The 19443-nt window shown below is 45.1% G+C and overlaps 1 protein-coding gene across 1 annotated transcript in view; it reads left to right on the top strand.

The window, feature by feature from the left end:
* The window catches only part of LOC137545909 (ADP-ribosyl cyclase/cyclic ADP-ribose hydrolase 1-like), a 49194-nt gene extending 31387 nt beyond the window's left edge, over nt 1-17807 (top strand). Inside the window, exons 4-8 of the mRNA XM_068267686.1 lie at nt 1022-1104; nt 5614-5690; nt 6757-6849; nt 9410-9496; nt 15574-17807. Coding sequence (XP_068123787.1) covers nt 1022-1104; nt 5614-5690; nt 6757-6849; nt 9410-9496; nt 15574-15643 — 410 coding nt within the window. The 3' untranslated portion in view covers nt 15644-17807. The remainder of the gene's footprint in view (nt 1-1021; nt 1105-5613; nt 5691-6756; nt 6850-9409; nt 9497-15573) is intronic.
* The last annotated feature ends 1636 nt before the right edge of the window (nt 17808-19443 follow it).

The following is a 19443-nucleotide window of genomic DNA, read 5'->3' as shown; positions in this document are numbered from 1 at the left end:
TGTGCTACGAAGTATTTTTATTGTCGTTTACAAAAACATTTTTCTACCTTTTTGAAGAAAAAAGTTTTTTTGAATATAATAAAATTTGAGACTAAAAATCTGGAAGCAGACTACTGGTTTGTGGCTTCATTTTGTCTAAATCGATCCTCCAATACAGAAACCCAATTTATTTTAGAGGCAGTTAGGATCCCTCTCTCACACATCATTTTGGAGATTGGCGCGATGAGCAGATTTGTGGCACAGCCATGGGGTGAGGTTTGTCCTGAGTTGTGCTAATTTATTCATGACCTTTTGGAAAGAACTTCATATTTCGGCCAATAACTCATTTGTGGCAAACCTCATCCTTTTATACTCTTTCTTTAGATGATCTGCTTATCATCTCAGATTGCACCCAGGCACAGATTTTAGAATGTATCTAGTTTTGTAATAATAATAACAAGAGGTATACACAGGGGCATAACTACAAGTCATAGGGCCCCCGAGCAAAACTTTGTTGCCCCCCTTCCCCCAATGTTCATATCCTTTCCCTTTCCTCCCCCTGGTGATACACAAGTTTTAACGATAACTAATAGTCAGCCTAAGATCAGACTGAGGCAATCAACATTTGGCCTCTTGCACACTGCAAGCGATTCAGATTCAGATTCCGCTTTTTAATCTGTTTTTACATCAGATTCAGATTCCGATTTGCAGTGTGCAAGGAGAAAACTGCAAATCTGAATCTGAATCGGAAGTAAAAACAGATTAAAAAGCGGAATCTGAATCGCTTGCAGTGTGCAAGAGGCCTTTCTCCTAAGTAATCACTTGTTTTTCACATCTTATTTATCCAACACAACTTGAATTCCATGCATGTATTCATTGCATGGTCACTTTAAAATGTGCATTTACTGAACAGATGTATACATCAAACCCAAGAGAGAGAAAGTGGAGAGAGAGAGAGCGAGAGAGAGAGACATATTTAGGTCCATAAGTGGGAACGTTGCGGGTGCTGTCTTTCCACTTATGTGTTTACAATTCATCTTAGGAATGAACTATAAGTCCTGCCCGGCGTGGAATGAATGTGACAACAACTCCCTCACCTCCTTCTGGAAGATGGCCTCCGCTGCAGTAAGTAGAATAGCAATACTAACGCAATAATGGGAAAGCTGCCATCATCAAAACAAAAGAAAAACTAAAACCCAACTAATAAGGGTCCATACACAAACACTGGTGCAGATGACAGGTGGGGGCCCAGAGCTCTGCCACCACTCAGGCCCCCAAACCCCCATGCAACATCAAAGGGGGGAGCGCAGGCGAGCCCCAGAGACACGGGCATACCTGGGTAATATAGAGCCTATGGCAAACCCTGAAATTGCGCCCCCCTCCCCTTCCCATTCAGAGCCCCCTTCCACTCTAAAAACAGCATCCATTCTTGCATACATGTGTTATGGTTGTCTGTGTTTTTTGGCTAAGGGTATTGCTGAAGTTACTTTTTTGGAAATATCTCTGTCAGGATCTCTCCTGTAGCATGTTCTGTCAGTTGCAGTGGGACTGCAATCGGGCAGTTCTGACTTATCTGCTTGCATTCGGTTGCACATTCGCAATAAGTTTAATTGTCATTTGCACACTGCACTCTGCAGTTCAGAGCAGTTCGGGATGCTGTCAGGATTCCTCCTATTGCTTGCTGCAGTTGAACTGCAGCCAGATAGCCCTGGATTTCCTACATGCATGTTGTTACATAATATTGCATGTATTTGTTACGAGAGTCCTTCAGCTAGCAACTGGTAATCAAGCTAGGTCAGGATTGAGTGATTGCCATTCAGTTGTGTGGGAATTTGCATGTCTGTATCCATTGGATGAGGTCCACATAAAAGTCTGCCTCCCATTTCAGACCCCGCCCGACATAGCGTACAGCTGGGTCATTCATGTGAATTGTATATTTCATTGTTTTATCTTGTTTCCTAGTTGGACGTTTGCTGTATTCGCGGGGATACAGTAAAGTCCTTTTGATCCTGATAGCTTGGATTCTGCCAGCACCACGTTGGTGACTGGTAGTATTCCTTTTTGCCTTGTTCTTGAGGACGTAACTAAAGCAGCGGTTGCATTGATGCACCGTTTCAGGGGCACCCGATGCGCCGTTATCGTCGCACCGGGTGCAACGTTTAAGGGGCAGCAGGTGCGACGTTATCGTCGCACCGCGCACTAATACAGATGCACAACGGTGTGCGCGCACTGATCGGGGCTGTGCGCGAAGTAGCTCTGCGCAGCTGTTAGTGCGCGCAGAGCTACTTAACCTTCCTGGCGGTAAGCCCGAACTGAGTTCGGGCTATGCCGCCGGAAGGCACCGCTCAGGCCCCGCTGGGCCGATTTGCATAATTTTTTTTTTGCTGCACGCAGCTAGCACTTTGCTAGCTGCGTGCAGTGCCCGATCGCCGCCGCTACCCGCCGATCCGCCGCAATTCCTCTCGCCGCGGCCGCCCCCCCCCCAGACCCCGTGCGCTGCCTGGCCAATCAGTGCCAGGCAGCGCTATGGGGCAGATCGGAGTCCCCTCTGACGTCACGACGTCGATGACGTCGGTGACGTCATCCCGCCCGTCGCCATGGCGACGGGGGAAGCCCTCCAGGAGATCCCGTTCTTTCAACGGGATCTCCGGATCTCCGATCGCCGGCGGCGATCGGAGGGGCTGGGGGGATGCCGCTGAGCAGCGGCTATCATGTAGCGAGACTTTGTCTCGCTACATGAAAAAAAAAAAAAAAATTTTAAAAAAAAGATTTGCTGCCCCCTGGCGATTTTTTTGCAAACCGCCAGGAGGGTTAAAGAGAATCTGTATTGTTAAAATCGCACAAAAGTAAACATACCAGTGTGTTAGGGGACATCTTCTATTACCCTCTGTCACAATTTCGCCGCTCCCCGCCGCATTAAAAGTGGTTAAAAACAGTTTTAAAAAGTTTGTTTATAAACAAACAAAATGGCCACCAAAACAGGAAGTAGGTTGATCTACAGTATGTCCACACATAGGAAATACATCCATACACAAGCAGGCTGTATACACCCTTCCTTTTGAATCTCAAGAGATCATTTGTGTGTTTCTTTCCCCCTGCAGTTCTCATGCACTGAAGTTTCAGGCTGCTCTTTCTTCCTGCAAACAGCTTTGCCTTTGTCTGTAATTCCTCAGTATGTGAAAGCCCAGCCAGCTCAGAGGACGATTTATCCAGCTTGTAAAAGATAAGAGAGAAGAGAGAAGCTGCCCTAATCTAAATAATACACAGGCAGTGTGCATAGAGGGGCCTGGAAGGGGGAGTTCATAGCAGAACCACAACACTGAAGAACTTGGCAGCCTTCCAGACACAGGCTGACAAGTCTGACAGGGGAAAGATACATTGATTTATTACAGAGACTGTGATAGCAGAAAGTACTGCAGTAAGCCAGAACACATTAGAATAGCTTTTGGAACTTGTAGGATGATAAAAAACAGGATGCAATTTTTGTTACGGAGTCTCTTTAAGGGGCACTAAAGGCTTTTCACAGTGGCGCTAACAGTTAGCGCCGCATTGTAAATCAAGCCCCTAGCCTAGCCTGTTACCGACTACGTCTGTTGTGTATTGTATCACATAGTATCTAGCCTGACAGGCGGCCCAGAGCTGCAGTTGCTCTGGGCAATCTTGCTCCCTTGTTCATTACTCCTGTGTCCATCTGTGTAGCCTCTTCCATTACCCAGCTACATAGTCTGGAGCACACACGCTGACTAAGAATATATGCCCCCCCAGCATTACAATCTCTTCTTATTCCGTCCCTGTCCTCTGTTCTAACACTAAGCCAAGTGAACCCTACATATATAAATTAAGTAGCCATGTTCCCCAGATTACAGAATTATTTTAATTTGAGATCTGAGTGACAGGGAGGCACAGGGGCAGGCAGGCATGGCAGCACAGCACAGGGGCAGGCATGGCACCCATGGTGCTGTGGCACCCATAGCATAAGCCATGCTTGCACCCCTCTAGATACACCTCTACCCAGAGCTGCCACCACCAGAGACTCACCCACACTACCCCCTCAAGCTGATTACCAAACACAAGAGGAACAAATGCTCCCTCCCAGACAGCACTCTGCCATTTATATAGGTCTGCAGACTGCCAGTCAGCCAATAAAAGGTGCAAATAACTCACACCTAGTCTGCAATACCAAATCAAGCAGGAGCTGCGCACTTCAGCCGTAGACAGGAGAGAGGTTTGGTCGCACATAGTCAGGGACTACGTGACCAGCAGGTAGCACCTCTACGACTATGACTAGGATTATGTGCAACCAAACCTCTCTCCTAGATAGGTGAGAGGAATGATGTATAGCAACATAGGTTTAGATACCAGAGCCATATGTCATTTTCTCCTAAGAGTTAATTTTCATATTCTTTTTAAAATAACTTTTAAGCATTTTACAGATGAAAAAGTACCTAAAAGTAAAAAAAGAAAAAAGTACTATCAAAACTCTTTTGAGTATTTTCTGGCTTGCTGGTGATTTAAAAAGCATTTTATGGCAAGGTGTGAAAATATCACCTAGGAGAAAACTCAGGAGTAAAGATGTATTGCATATGGGCCCACCTGTCTAATGGCAACCTGTTCTGCCCTAGGTCAACAATGTGTGCCGGCTCTTCACTGGGTAAAAATGTTTCTTAGGACTGGTGCACACTAAGAGCGCTTCTGAGCGCTTTTCAGATCGCCAGCGCTTTGAAAAGCACTTAGCTACTGAAACCCTATGAGGGTGTTCCCACAGCAGCAATGTGATTCGCTCTGAAAATCACTTCACATAATCTCTATTGCAAATCGCTAAGCACTAGCCATTGCAATAGCGATTCTGGTGTGCACTAGCCCATGCCCTGAATAGTGCCATGGAAGATCATGGTGCTATATACCGTAATATTCATTATTAATAATAATTAATAATAATATTAATAATAATAAATATTACAATACAGAAAGGGCTCATTTAGATGGTCAGTGTCCCACCATTGAACACTGTCTTTAATGATTTATAGGCATGAATGCATGATTCATAGGCATTCATATTTTTTAAACATCTTAGAAAAGTTGTGTGCATAGTGTGGGAAACAATAACCAATTATCAGTACACCCAAACATGGGCAAATGTTTGCTTTTTAATGTATTTTGTGGAGCCCCCCCCCCCCCCAGAATTCACTATGGTGGTGGTGCCCCCCCCCACCACCACCACCACCAGGTAGGTGTGTGTGTGTTTACTTGCTTATGAATGCTGTATATGCTTATCTATCTAACTATCTATCTTTTTTTTAAGTCAATGTAAACCATTGGGATTGGGGTAGGTGGTGATCAGAATGTCGGAAATAGTCTGTATTTGCTCTGTGTAGAGGATGATGCTGTGGCGAATTTTATCAGCAACAGCGCCATCTACCGGCAGCCACATTTTCCCATGTCGAACTATGTTCAACTTTAGTGCTATATACTGTAGGAGAAAATGCCAATGTCAGACATAGTCCAACATAGGATTGGAATAGGTTAACTCTGACCCTGACTGATGAATAATTTTAAAACTTTCACAAGCAAAGTGCTATGGTATTCTGTGGATCTCATTTTCACTTCTTTTTATATATCATCTTTTCTCTCCAGTTTGCCCGAGCCTCCTGTGGAACAGTAAATGTGATGCTGAACGGTTCTGTGGATGGTGCTATTGCCAGGAGGGAAAGGTGTGAACTAACTTTCTTTGCTACTGCATGCAATATACCCATTCCCCCATCTCTAATCAGCAGCAGGACCCAAGTGATGTTAATATGTATAGTGGCTTTATAAATGACATCTGTCAAGCTGATAAAACAGCTATTATAGCCAAGGGGGATGCTTTCATCATGACTCAAGTATCATTTAAAGCATAATAAATAGCTCCTTATTGCCCATATTCTTATTCTACCTTCCTTTTCCCCCAATGTAATGCCATCTTTTTTTTTTTTTAAAAAGCACAATACCCCCCTGCCCCCAGTATACAGCACAGTTAACACTGGTAGCAGCCATAGTATGCTTATGTCATGTTCAGTGCAGATGCACCTGTCCACTGACAGGAGGAAAAGCATTCTGCTGCTAAGGATCAGTGCATCCAGACCAGGATCAAAATTATATCTGTCCTGTCTCTCATCTCCTGCTCTTCCTACTTCAAAGGACAATATCCTCATAGTAGGAAGTGCTGAATGTGAAAAGCTTAATGGAACAGGGAAGATCCTTTCATGCAGTGGTGTAACTACGATTCATGGGGCCGCCCCAGTGAAACTTGTATTGGGCCCACCCAAATTTCCCCACCTTTTCCCTTGCCTCCCCTTGATGTCCTTCAAAGTCTTGGGGACCATCTCACAAAGGTCATAAAACAAGTGTGGCCATCATGTTCTTCACACCCATAACAAGCGTAGCCACAAAACCACCTGATCTGAAGTATAGTTCCTTGTATCAGAGGGAGGGCTAGTAGTTGGAGCCCCCCAGTGGGCCTCCATGCAATCGAAGGGGCTGCCCCTCTAGTTACACTCTTGTTTTCAGGTGAATGATAAGTGAATTTTTGGAAGTGGGAAGGAAAGTTTTTAGATAAGAACAAGAATTTTACAACTACATTGCAGGAGAAATGTGGAGCTTAGAACAGCAGTTTTCAGAGGTTTAATACAAGTAAAAGTTGAATAGGAACAAGTCCACATTACTGTTAGTTACAGACGTAGATAAAGAACATGCTGGACATTTGTAATAAATCCTGACCAAAGCTTTTCTCATTTTCAGCTTTTTCAGGACAGTAGAGATCCCCAGTATGAATCCAGATAAAGTATCTGAAGTGAAGCTATGGGTGATTGATGACATTGAAGGAGAGGACAAGTAAGTAATGACAATTAAAAAAAAGCATTAGGTTTTTGGCCATTACACAGCTCAGCAATGAAGATAATGAAAGGTTGTTACTGGTTGGATTATCTGTTAAGGTTACATTAGAAGATTTAGGATTAGGAAATAGGAGTTAGGGATAGGCATCAGAAAGGATTCACCTGAAGGTTGGGTGCACACATGGCTGTGCATGAAAGGTCGCGTTTTCTGTCATGTGTGGGGGTTTTTTGTGTGTGCGTTTTTAGTGCGTTTTTTTGTACGTTTGTGTTTGTGTTTTTCTAGCATTTTGCATGCGTTGGTAAGCGTTTGCGGCTCGCATATACAAAACTCATATGCGTTTTGTATGCGTTTTACATACATTTTTACATGCATTTTTATATTGCGTTTTATGCAAATTACTAGGAAGACAACAGGAAGCGGAAATACATCAGAAATTTAAAATGCATATAAACAGGCATGAAAAACACATACAAAACGCATTACATTGTGTTACCATTGACTTTCATTATGATCCTTTTTGAAAACCATGCAACAAAACCAGCGTTTTTAAAAACGCATTTTTGAAAACACATACATAGGGGTTTTTATATGCGTTTTTTATGCGGCCCATTGAATTCCATTGCAGTCAAAACCGCTGCGTTTTCCGCAACGCTAGCGTTTCTGCTAAGTGTGTTCTAAGCCGAACTCAGTAGTCCCTCTCTGCTCTAAAAGATAAGCAACATCATCATAATAACCTTTAAAGAAAAACATATCTTTGTTACAGCTTGCAGTACTCCTGCGATAAATCTGCAGTGTGTCTACTTCCTGCCTTCAAGGAAGCACACAAAGAGTTAACATTTTGTGTTTACATATTGCGTAGTATGGATACAAAGGCACCAACAGGACAAAAATATCTAAAAAGTTTCAAACTTGAAGAGGTATTGTGGACTCACCTCCTCCAAGCAGATACACGAATTGCCATTTGCCAATATATTAATCAATAGAACAAATGTATTTACATACTCCAGGGGATAGTGCTATAGGTAAATGAACTTGTCCTATTGATTGAATATATTGGCAATTCTTGTGTCTGCTTGGAGGAGGTAAGTCCACCAATGCCTCCTCAAGTTTTAAACTTTTTAGATATTTTTATCCTGTTGGCGCCCCTGTATCCATACTACACTATATCAAGTCCACCCCTGGTAGATCGGTGTTCCCCTTTTTTCTTCATCTACGCAGAGCGACTTCTTAATCCTAAGTGGGGTCAGGTCTTATCTCCCCACCTGCTTACAGGGGCCCCAACCATCCCGGATTTGTTGGGACGGTCATGGGTTGGGGAGGGGTCCCGCTGTCCCGGGATACCCCCCCCCCCTTGTGTCCCGGCAGGCAGAGGAGGTGAAAAAATGTTCGAGGCCCCAGCCGGCAGGTGCGGTGTGGGATGCGGTGTGTGAGATAATATTGTCCCTCCCTCCGAATGTGCCCCCCAGTGTCCCCCTGTATGCAGAGTTTAAGAGCGCAGCGTAGCGGGCACTCGTACCATTTCTCCTCGCGTACCGGGCTCTGGCTTCCATCTACTTCCTGTGACGTCGCAGAAGAGCCAGAGATGCCCGTATGCGAGGATGAATGGTAAGACTGCCCGCTCTGTTGCGCTCTTAAACTCTGCATACAGGGGGACACTGGGGGGCACATTCGGAGGGAGGGACAATATTATCTCACACAATGCATCCCACACACCGCATCCGCCGGATGGGGCCTCGATCATTTCTTCACCTCCTCACCCATGGGCTCCCTCACCCTTCTCCCCACCCACAATTATTTTTTAAGAAAGGACCATTGCATATATATATATATATATATATATATATATATATATATATATATATATATATATATATATATTTGACTAGGGGTGTGGTTGGGGGGGTGTCAGGGGTGTGGCTTAAGTGTCCCGCTTTCTCATCTCAAAAAGTTGGGAAAGTTGGGAGGTATGTGCTTATACAGTGGTTACTTTTGAGCATCCCTGCTTTGTGAGTATCGCTATATTACTCTACCATCTTCATTCTATTACCAGTTCTCACTACACTATATTTGGCTCTTGGTGTCCGTATTCTGTGTTTACATATTAGCTGGGTCTGCAGGACTGCTGAATTTTTGTGCTGACAGCTGAGAGATCAAATTTCACTTGTGATTACTTACAGATGGGGGGGGCGGGATTATACATTCTCTTCTCTATAAAAACACATACGGTGCATTTCTCTCTGTTTTCCTTGTGTCCTGTGCAAGAGTTCAGGTCCACTTTAAGAAGGGAGTTTAGGTTTTTAGGAATGGCTTAATGTTAAGGGGAATGTTTGGGTTTGATTTTACGAAGGGATTTATGTTAATTTATGCTGTGTTACTGCACAAACATTGCAAAGACATGCTTAGTCCAGTCAATCAGCCATGTTTGTGTGGACTATCATTATACACACTTTATTTTTGATTAGAATGTGCATTGGATAACTCATCTCAGGACTGGATGCAGGATTTATGTACTGTATATGTTAATTATAATTTTGCTAAATAATAAACTCTGTTTCAGAAATTCCTGCAACACTGACTCTTTACTGGAACTGAAACTTTTCATTCAACTCCACAAGCTGAAATTTTCCTGCATTGACAACTTTAAGTAAGTACTCTTAATACCTCAAACAGAGAAACACCTGTGGGAATATAAGGTGTTATCTACAGCTCAGTGCTTGCAGCTAACATGGGCGTAACAATAACCCCTGCGATTACAGGGGCCCCTGGGGGTTTGAGGATCCCTCCTCCTCCCATCCGCATGCAGTGTAGTGCAGGGAGTGTTATATTTACTTTTTTCCAACACCGCAGAGCTCTGTGCATCCCAGCAGCAGCACTCTCTGCTGCCCTACGCCGAGCTTCAGATCACATGACTTGCTTCGGTCATGTAGTAGAGAGCCGGTCAGTGCTGCTTGGATACCCCCAATCACTAATTCGAGTAAATCCGGCCATGGCAGTATCGATATCTGGATACGGTGTGATCGTGAACTGGGTTTGAAATGGAATTCCGAATTCGACTTCAGCCGTGAATGCATGTAGAATCCGTGATTACGGATTTGATTTTAACGTTAATAGTAAAGCCCCCATACATGCTACAATCAACAAAATTGCATTTCTTATAAAGGAGAGAAGTGGCTACAACGTAAAAAAAAAAACATTCAAAAAGAACATTTAGTTTTTGAGAAAAATCGATTTTAAAGTTTCAAATTAAAAAAGTATTTGTGATTAACAACCCGCCAAAAGCAGTTAATAGCAAAGCCCAAATTTGCCAGATATGTTAACCACTTGAGGACCTAGGGCTTTCTACCCCTTAAAGGAATACTATCGATGTATGCATTTATTTTTAAATGCTGTATGTTGTAGCACACATTAGGGCAAGTACTAGGAGCAATTTGATTCCTCACACAGCTGTTCCTCTCAGCTGTAAAATCCTCTGTCAGTTTTGGCGTCAGTGTTGGATACAAAATGTATCTAATACTGAGCTCCCAGAGGGCTAGACCATGTCTCTTCACAGGGGAGATGCTGTCAACTCCTCAGTTTATAGTTTAATTATCACCTTGCTGAAAGAATCTTGTTGATTTGGTGGTAAGGGGTTAAAGATTCTAGCAATGTGTGTTTATTATCTTTGCTTCTCTTTACTGATAAAGATACTAATAATGCTAATTGTAGACAGTGGTCTGCCCCTCTCAGCAGCTTGTAAAGTGGATGCAGCCTGGAGTGAATCGCCTCAAGCAGGCAGCCAGTCTGAGTGTAAACACAGACTCCTGGTATAGCTAGTTATATTCCAGCAATATTCCAGCTCATTTAGTTACCTGTTACCACCTCAGATCAGCCTATTTCTCCTCATGTCTGCTGCATGCTGTGAGTGACACAGTGAAATATATTTGTGAGCTGTGTGACAGAGTAACCAAGCAGCTCAGGGTGACCCAAACTACTATGAGCTGTGTGAGAAATTAATTTTTAAGCAGGGATAGTGAGAGAGAGACCTGGGTGAATAAATAAAGTGCCCCTAGCACTAGTGGTAATGTGTACACTAATATAGAGTATTAAAAAAAAAAAGTCGTTTCAATCGATAGTACTCCTTTAAGGACCGGCCACTTTTTTTCCATTCAGACCACTGCAGCTTTCACGGTTTATTGCTCGCTCATACAACCTACCACCTAAATGAATTTTGGCTCCTTTTCTTGTCACTAATAAAGCTTTCTTTTGGTGCTATTTGATTGCTCCTGCGATTTTTACTTTTTATTATATTCATCAAAAAAGACATGAATTTTGGCAAAAAAATGATTTTTTTAACTTTCTGTGCTGACATTTTTCAAATAAAGTAAAATTTCTGTATACATGCAGCGCGAAAAATGTGGACAAACATGTTTTTGATAAAAAAAAAAGCCATTCAGTGTATATTTATTGGTTTGGGTAAAAGTTATAGCGTTTACAAACTATGGTGCAAAAAGTGAATTTTCCCATTTTCAAGCATCTATGACTTTTCTGACCACCTGTCATGTTTCATGAGGGGCTAGAATTCCAGGATAGTATAAATACCCCCCAAATGACCCCATTTTGGAAAGAAGACATCCCAAAGTATTCACTGAGAGGCATAGTGAGTTCATAGAAGATATTATTTTTTGTCACAAGTAAGCGGAAAATGACACTTTGTGACAAAAAAAAAAAAAGTTTCCATTTCTTCTAACTTGCGACAAAAAAAAAATGAAATCTGCCACGGACTCACCATTCCCCTCTCTGAATACCTTGAAGGGTCTACTTTCCAAAATGGGGTCATTTGTGGGGTGTGTTTACTGTCCTGACATTTTGGGGGGTGCTAAATTGTAAGCACCCCTGTAAAGCCTAAAGGTGCTCATTGGACTTTGGACCCCTTAGCGCAGTTAGGCTGCAAAAAAGTGCCACACATGTGGTATTGCCGTACTCAGGAGAAGTAGTATAATGTGTTTTGGGGTGTATTTTTACACATACCCATGCTGGGTGGGAGAAATATCTCTGTAAATGACAATTTGTTAATTTTTTTTTTACACACAATTGTCCATTTATAGAGATATTTCTCCCACTCAGCATGGGTATGTGTAAAAATACACCCCAAAACACATTATACTACTTCTCCTAAGTACGGCGATACCACATGTGTGGCACTTTTTTGCACCCTAACTGCGCTAAGGGGCCCAAAGTCCAATGAGTACCTTTAGGATTTCACAGGTCATTTTGAGAAATTTCGTTTCAAGACTACTCCTCACGGTTTAGGGCCCCTAAAATGCCAGGGCAGTATAGGAACCCCACAAATTACCCAATTTTAGAAAGAAGACACCCCAAGGTATTCCGTTAGGAGTATGGTGAGTTCATAGAACTTTTTATTTTTTTTGTCACAAGTTAGCGGAAATTGATTTTAATTGTTTTTTTTCACAAAGTGTCATTTTCTGCTAACTTGTGACAAAAAATAAAATCTTCTATGAATTCACCATAATCCTAACGGAATACCTTTAGGTGTCTTCTTTCTAGAATGGGGTCATTTGTGGGGTTCCTATACTGCCCTGGCATTTTAGGGGCCCTAAACCGTGAGGAGTAGTCTTGAAACCAAATGTTGCAAAATGACCTGTGAAATCCTAAAGGTACTCATTGGACTTTGGGCCCCTTAGCGTACTTAGGGTGTAAAAAAGTGCCACACATGTGGTACCGCCGTACTCAGGAGAAGTAGTATAATGCGTTTTGGGGTGTATTTTTACACATACCCATGCTAAGTGGGAGAAATATCTCTGTAAATGACAATTGTTTGATGTTTTTTACACACAATTGTCCATTTACATAGAAATTTCTCCCACCCAGCATGGGTATGTGTAAAAATACACCCCAAAACACATTATACTACTTTTCCTGAGTACGGCGGTACCACATGTGTGACACTTTTTTGCAGCCTAGGTGCGCTAAGGGGCCCAACGTCCTATTCACAGGTCATTTTGAGGCATTTGTTTTCTAGACTACTCCTCGCGGTTTAGGGCCCCTAAAATGCCAGGGCAGTATAGGAACCCCACAAGTGACCCCATTTTAGAAAGAAGACACCCCAAGGTATTCCGTTAGGTGTATGGCGAGTTCATAGAAGATTTTATTTTTTGTCACAGTTAGTGAAAAATGACACTTTGTGAAAAAAACCCAGTAAAAATCAATTTCCGCTAACTTTTGACAAAAAATAAAATCTTCTATGAACTCGCCATACACCTAACAGAATACCTTGGGGTGTCTTTTTTTCTAAAATGGGGTCACTTGTGGGGTTCCTATACCGCCCTGGCATTTTACGGGCCCAAAACCGTGAGTAGTCTGGAAACCAAATGTCTCAAAATGACTGTTCAGGGGTATAAGCATCTGCAAATTTTGATGACAGGTGGTCTATGAGGGGGCGAATTTTGTGGAACCGGTCATAAGCAGGGTGGCCTTTTAGATGACAGGTTGTATTGGGCCTGATCTGATGGATAGGAGTGCTAGGGGGGTGACAGGAGGTGATTGATGGGTGTCTCAGGGGGTGGTTAGAGGGGAAAATAGATGCAATCAATGCACTGGGGAGGTGATCGGAAGGGGGTCTGAGGGGGATCTGAGGGTTTGGCCGAGTGATCAGGAGCCCACACGGGGCAAATTAGGGCCTGATCTGATGGGTAGGTGTGTTAGGGGGTGACAGGAGGTGATTGATGGGTGTCTCAAGGTGTGATTAGAGGGGGGAATAGATGCAAGCAATGCACTGGCGAGGTGATCAGGGCTGGGGTCTGAGAGCATTCTGAGGGTGTGGGCGGGTGATTGAGTGCCCTAGGGGCAGATAGGGGTCTAATCTGATAGGTAGCAGTGACAGGGGGTGATTGATGGGTAATTAGTGGGTGTTTAGGGTAGAGAACAGATGTAAACACTGCACTTGGGAGGTGATCCGACGTCGGATCTGCGGGCGATCTATTGGTGTGGGTGGGTGATCAGATTGCCCGCAAGGGGCAGGTTAGGGGCTGATTGATGGGTGGCAGTGACAGGGGGTGATTGATGGGTGGCAGTGACAGGGGGTGATTGATGGGTGGCAGTGACAGGGGGTGATTGATGGGTGATTGATAGGTGATTGACAGGTAATCAGTGGGTTATTACAGGGGAGAACAGATGTAAATATTGCACTGGCGAATTGATAAGGGGGGGGTCTGAGGGCAATCTGAGCATGTAGGCGGGTGATTGGGTGCCCGCAAGGGGCAGATTAGGGTCTGATCTGATGGGTAACAGTGACAGGTGGTGATAGGGGCTGATTGATGGGTGGCAGTGACAGGGGGTGATTGATGGGTGATTGACAGGTGATTGACAGGTGATCAGGGGGGATAGATGCATACAGTACATGGGGTGGGGGGGTCTGGGTGGGGGGGTCTGGGGAGAATCTGAGGGGTGGGGGGTGATCAGGAGGGAGCAGGGGGCAGGGGGGGGATAAAAAAAATAGCGTTGACAGATAGTGACAGGGAGTGATTGATGGGTGATTAGGGGGGTGATTGGGTGCAAACAGGGGTCTGGGGGGTGGGCAGGGGGGGGGGGTCTGATGGGTGCTGTGAGCGATCTGGGGCGGGGGGGGGGGGGGAATCAGTGTGCTTGGTGCAGACTAGGGTGGCTGCAGCCTGCCCTGGTGGTCCCTCGGACACTGGGACCACCAGGGCAGGAGGCAGCCTGTATAATACACTTTGTAAACATTACAAAGTGTATTATACACTTTGTATGCGGCGATCGTCGGGTTAACATCCCGCCGGCGCTTCCGTATGGCCGGCGGGATGTTGCGGCGGGTGAGCGGCGCCAGGCGGAGGATCGCGTCACGGATGACGCGATCGCTCCGCCCATGCCCCTACAAGGACCGCCGCCATTTGTCTATACGGCGGTCCTTGCGGGGTCCACTTCCAGGCCGCCATTTGTCTATACGGCGGTCGGGAAGTGGTTAAGAAAAATGGGAACAAGAGGAAAAAATTTTCAAAAAGACCTTATAGTTTTTGAGAAAATCGATATTAAAGTTTCAAAGGAAGTTAGTATACATGTAAATGCGGTAAACACATTTACCGCATTTAAATCTATACCATTTTCCTTTGAAATTTTAAATCTATACCATTTTCCTTTGAAACCTTAAAATCGATAACCGTATATACTCGCATACAAGCCAAATTTTTGACCCCCAAACAGTGGTTCAAAAGTTAGGGGGGTCGGCTTGTATGCGAGTCATGTGGTCCGCGGCAGTATACTAGCTATACTGGGCACTATACTAGCTATACTGGGGCACTACCTACCTATACTGGGCACTACCTACCTATACTCGGCACTATACTAGCTATACTGGGCACTATACGAGCTATACTGGGGCACTACATACCCATACTGGGCACTATACTAGCTATACTGGGGCACTACCTACCCATACTGGGCACTTTACTAGCTATACTGGGACACACTAGGGGAATAAGGCGGCCAACATTTCCTAACCCCGGCTTATATGGGGGTCAATCATTTTTTCCTGTGTTTTTAGGTAAAAGTGGGGGGCGCTTATATGCGGGTCGGCTTATATGCGAGTATATACGGTAAACTATAGCTTAAACACACAGGACAATCATTGTTTTATTTATCCCTGTTATAGGTACGTATCTTTTCTGTGTTTTTTAACATATTCTGTGTTTTGTACTTTACCTACAGGCCCGTGCAAGCTCTGCAATGTGTGGGGAATTATGAACATGCTGCCTGCAATCAGTGCAGATACCAGTGAGAGACGTCATCACACAAACCATTTCTCTTGTCATACTTGCAGAACGCTTGTGTCAGTTACCGGTTACAGTATAGACAGAGTGAATATGCAGCTTGATATGGGCTGTTAATGGCAGGAAATACAGTTCTAACCAGTGAATTTAATGTTTTGTTGAGATTTTAAGTGTTTTTTTTTAAAGACTTCTCTTTGCTTCACATGTTATCAGGTAAATCTGAATAAGTGAAATTACATTTTCTTTCCATATACTGCACACTTGTCATGTCAAACCACCACCAGGGGCATCGCTAGAGGGGAGGAGCCCTTGAGACTTCTGGGGGCCCATAGCTGAAAGGGGGCCCCAACTATTACTTCCCTCCCTACATAAAGGGTATTTTTTCTGCAGATCAGGTGTTTTTGTCGCTACACTTGAAGATTATGATATCCATGCTTGCTGTATGGGCCCCAAGGCTGTGAGGGTCACCAGGGGGAGTAAATGGAAAGAGTGTAATATTTGGGGGGCGCCATGATTTGTAGTTATTGCCCCTGCAAACCACATTTCAGTATAGGTAGCCAATGGCCACCCCCTTCCCCCCTATATAGGTAGCCAGATGACCTCTGCAGTATAGGTAGCCAGATCCCCCCCCCCCCCCCCCCACCATCACCACAATAGGCAGCCAGATGACCCCTGCGGTATAGGTAGCCAGATGTCCTCCCACAATATGCAGCCAGATGACCCCTGCAGTATAGGTAGCCAGATGTCCTCCCACAATAGGCAGCCAGATGACCCCTGCAGTATAGGTAGCTAGATTCAGGCCCCTCCCCCCCAGTATAGGTAGCTAGATGACCCACGCAGTATAGGTATCTGGATGTAGCTCCTCCTCCCCAATGTAGATTCCCTGGTGATGTTTAGCGGCCACCCATCCTGTGCTCTCCCAGCCCACTAAGCAGAGCATATATACACAGTGCTAGCAGTGCTTCTCTTGCCTCCACTGGCCAGACGCCTCCAGCAATGTGCATCCTTCCCCTCGCCACTCACGTCTCGCTCTAGTGCCCGACATCTTTATCTATTCACATTACGGGCTATGCAGGAGGAGACGCAGGCATTAGAGCAAGAGGTGAGTAGTGGAGGAAGGAGGACGCAGTTCACTGGAGGCAGGTGACTGGAGGAGGTGAGAGAAACACTGCTACCACTGTGCATAGTATGGAGCGCCACAGATGCTGTGCCTGAGGATAGATGTCCTCACGTGCTCTGCGTCCGTTCTGCTCCTCCCTCCGGCACTGCACCTTGGTTGGTTCTTCACCTACGTCGCCCCAAGAAATGGGCCGCATCAGGCTACTTTTCTCTGTCTGTTTGAATGGCTCATTTGCTGGCCTAATAACTCATAACAGTACTGTTTTTTTAAAACCTGTTCTACAGAAACACAGAAATCTACAGGTTTTTTTTAGTAGAACTTGTACTATATTTTTTATCTAATAATGGGCCTGACGCAGTAAAGTATGGGAAAGTTTCCATGCACAGGTAGCGCACTGCATTAGAGTCTATGGCAGCACCCTTTTCGTCCACCTTCAGCCGGCGCCCTTTTTTCCTGCTACCATTGTAACCATTAACAGACTGTTCTCCTCCCCAGCTTACTCTTCTCTAACACTGTGGTTCTCCTTGGCAGGTTTTGGTGCTCCATATCAATTGTTATGTATAAAGGTCTTGATGGGGCCCGAATGTAAAATTCACACTGAGGTCCAGAGCTCTGAAAGCTACACTACTGCCACTGTGTGTATCTGGTAGTAAGGCTGCACACTAGGCTGCACTACTACTGCAATAAGCTGTTCTGCCTGTCTATAAAGGAATTCTGCTGAGACCCTGTGAATCCCCGTCCAGCTATGGACTTGACGTCTAACTTCCATTCTTCCCCCACCTGCAAACATTTCTATGTGAGGAGCCTTGGCTACTGTCACAAATGGGGTTATGCTGAGCCCCAATGAAGCATCATACAGTAGTAGGAATAGGTTCTAACTGTTACTCAACTTATTTGTTCCACCCACACCCCACCTAACATTTATTGGGCCTCAGTACTGGTGCAGTGGCCAGATGATGACATGGCCAGGGGGCTGAGAGGAAGTATGGGGAGCATGGGAGAGGAATGGTAAAGGTCTAGTCCTTGCAAGAGTTACTGTTTTGAAAAAACACATTTGTATGGTTCATTCCTATTAAAGATGTTATTTCCATGCCTGTCTCAATGATTTACATTTTTTTCAGAATAAATGTAATGCTAATATGCTAGGTTTGCAATGGACAGTGGTAAGATTAAAGGGTACTTCTGTGAGAACTGCAAATCCCCCATGAGATGAGAATGCTCTTTGTTGTAACACAGCAGTCTATTGCCACTAGTGATATGTTGATTCTTGTTTGGGATTGATTGGGGTGATAGTCTATAATCTGCATAGGTGACCCTCAATGCCAGCCGCATCCTTTTCACATCAGGGTTTCTGGACTGTGAGGTGCAAGAGAAGCTGTTCTCATCATCGAGGTCTCCAAATCAAAAGTGTGGGCCATATAATCTCCTGTGGCTGCTGTGACTCAGGACAATAACCTGTGTCTATAACATGGCCTAAACACCAGTTTGTGAGTACATTATTGCCTTGGGGGGTAATGAGATCAGAATAGCATACGTTAAGTCTTGCACACAATTAGTAGAGTGTAATGCATTGCCTGTAATATATTTCAAAATGCTCTACTCATCGTGGGTAAGACTTTTCCCATGGAATTCTGCTTGCCGCAGTTTAGGGAATACACCCCATGGTGAGTTATTCTAATGACAAACGTGACAGAAACCCCCAGCCGCTGACATCCCTAGTGTACATGTACTTCCCCTTTGCCCCTGCAGTATTACTTTACCTCTCTCGCTGGTTCGCACCCCACGTGGTTGCTGGCGCCCTATGCAGTTTCCAGCATCCGGACTCAGCAGCGGAGGGGTAAAGTATTAATGCAGGTACACGGGGGTAAAGGTACGCTAGGATGAACAGCGGGCGGGCCAAGGCAGTGGATGTGGCATCATAAGGCAGATTCCTGAGAGATTTCATGCTGAAATCTTTCAGGAATCAGTCTGCTGGTGTATGGGCAGGCAATAGATCCAGGGGCATAGCATAGCAAGATATTCTGAGATTCTTATCACACACAGGCTTATGGTGTCTGATTACTTTTACAACACAATGGAGTCAGGGCAGGCCCTAGACTTTTTGCTGCCTGAAGCAAACTTAGAAAAAAATCTCCGCCCCTCCCCCCTCCTCAAGCCGTGGGTGGGGGGGCCACCGAGCTGGAGGGGGTAGCGGGCAGGAAGGGGGTATTGGGCAAAGCGGCGCTGCGGCGGGGAGGGGGATCGGACCCCCCTCTCCCTCACCTGGGTCCCCCGATCTGCGCTCCCCCTCCAGCGTTCCACTGTCGTCACTTCCTGCAACGCCGCCCACTGTATTGTAAGTGGCCGGCATTGCAGGAAGTGACGACAGTGGAGCACACGCTGGAACACTGAAGAGGTGAGTCATCCCCGCCCGTTACCTCTTACTAGGAGCAGCTGCTACTTACCTTTTTAAACCTGGAGGGGGAGCGCAAATCGGGGGACGCAGGCGAGGGAGTGGGGGTCCGTCCCCCCTCCCCGCCACTTTGCCCAATACCCCCTTCCTGCCCGCTACCCCCTCCAGCTCGGCGGCCCCCCACACCCACGGATAGGCGGGTTCCGCCTGAGGCATTTGTTTCACCCCGCCTCATGGGCGGACCAGCCCTGAATGGAGTGGGTAAGATTGATGTCTGACTGTCGCTGCCTCATTGA

Source organism: Hyperolius riggenbachi, chromosome 1 (assembly GCF_040937935.1).
Source record: "Hyperolius riggenbachi isolate aHypRig1 chromosome 1, aHypRig1.pri, whole genome shotgun sequence".
Lineage (NCBI taxonomy): Eukaryota > Metazoa > Chordata > Amphibia > Anura > Hyperoliidae > Hyperolius > Hyperolius riggenbachi.
This window is presented reverse-complemented; position numbering and strand designations above follow the sequence as displayed.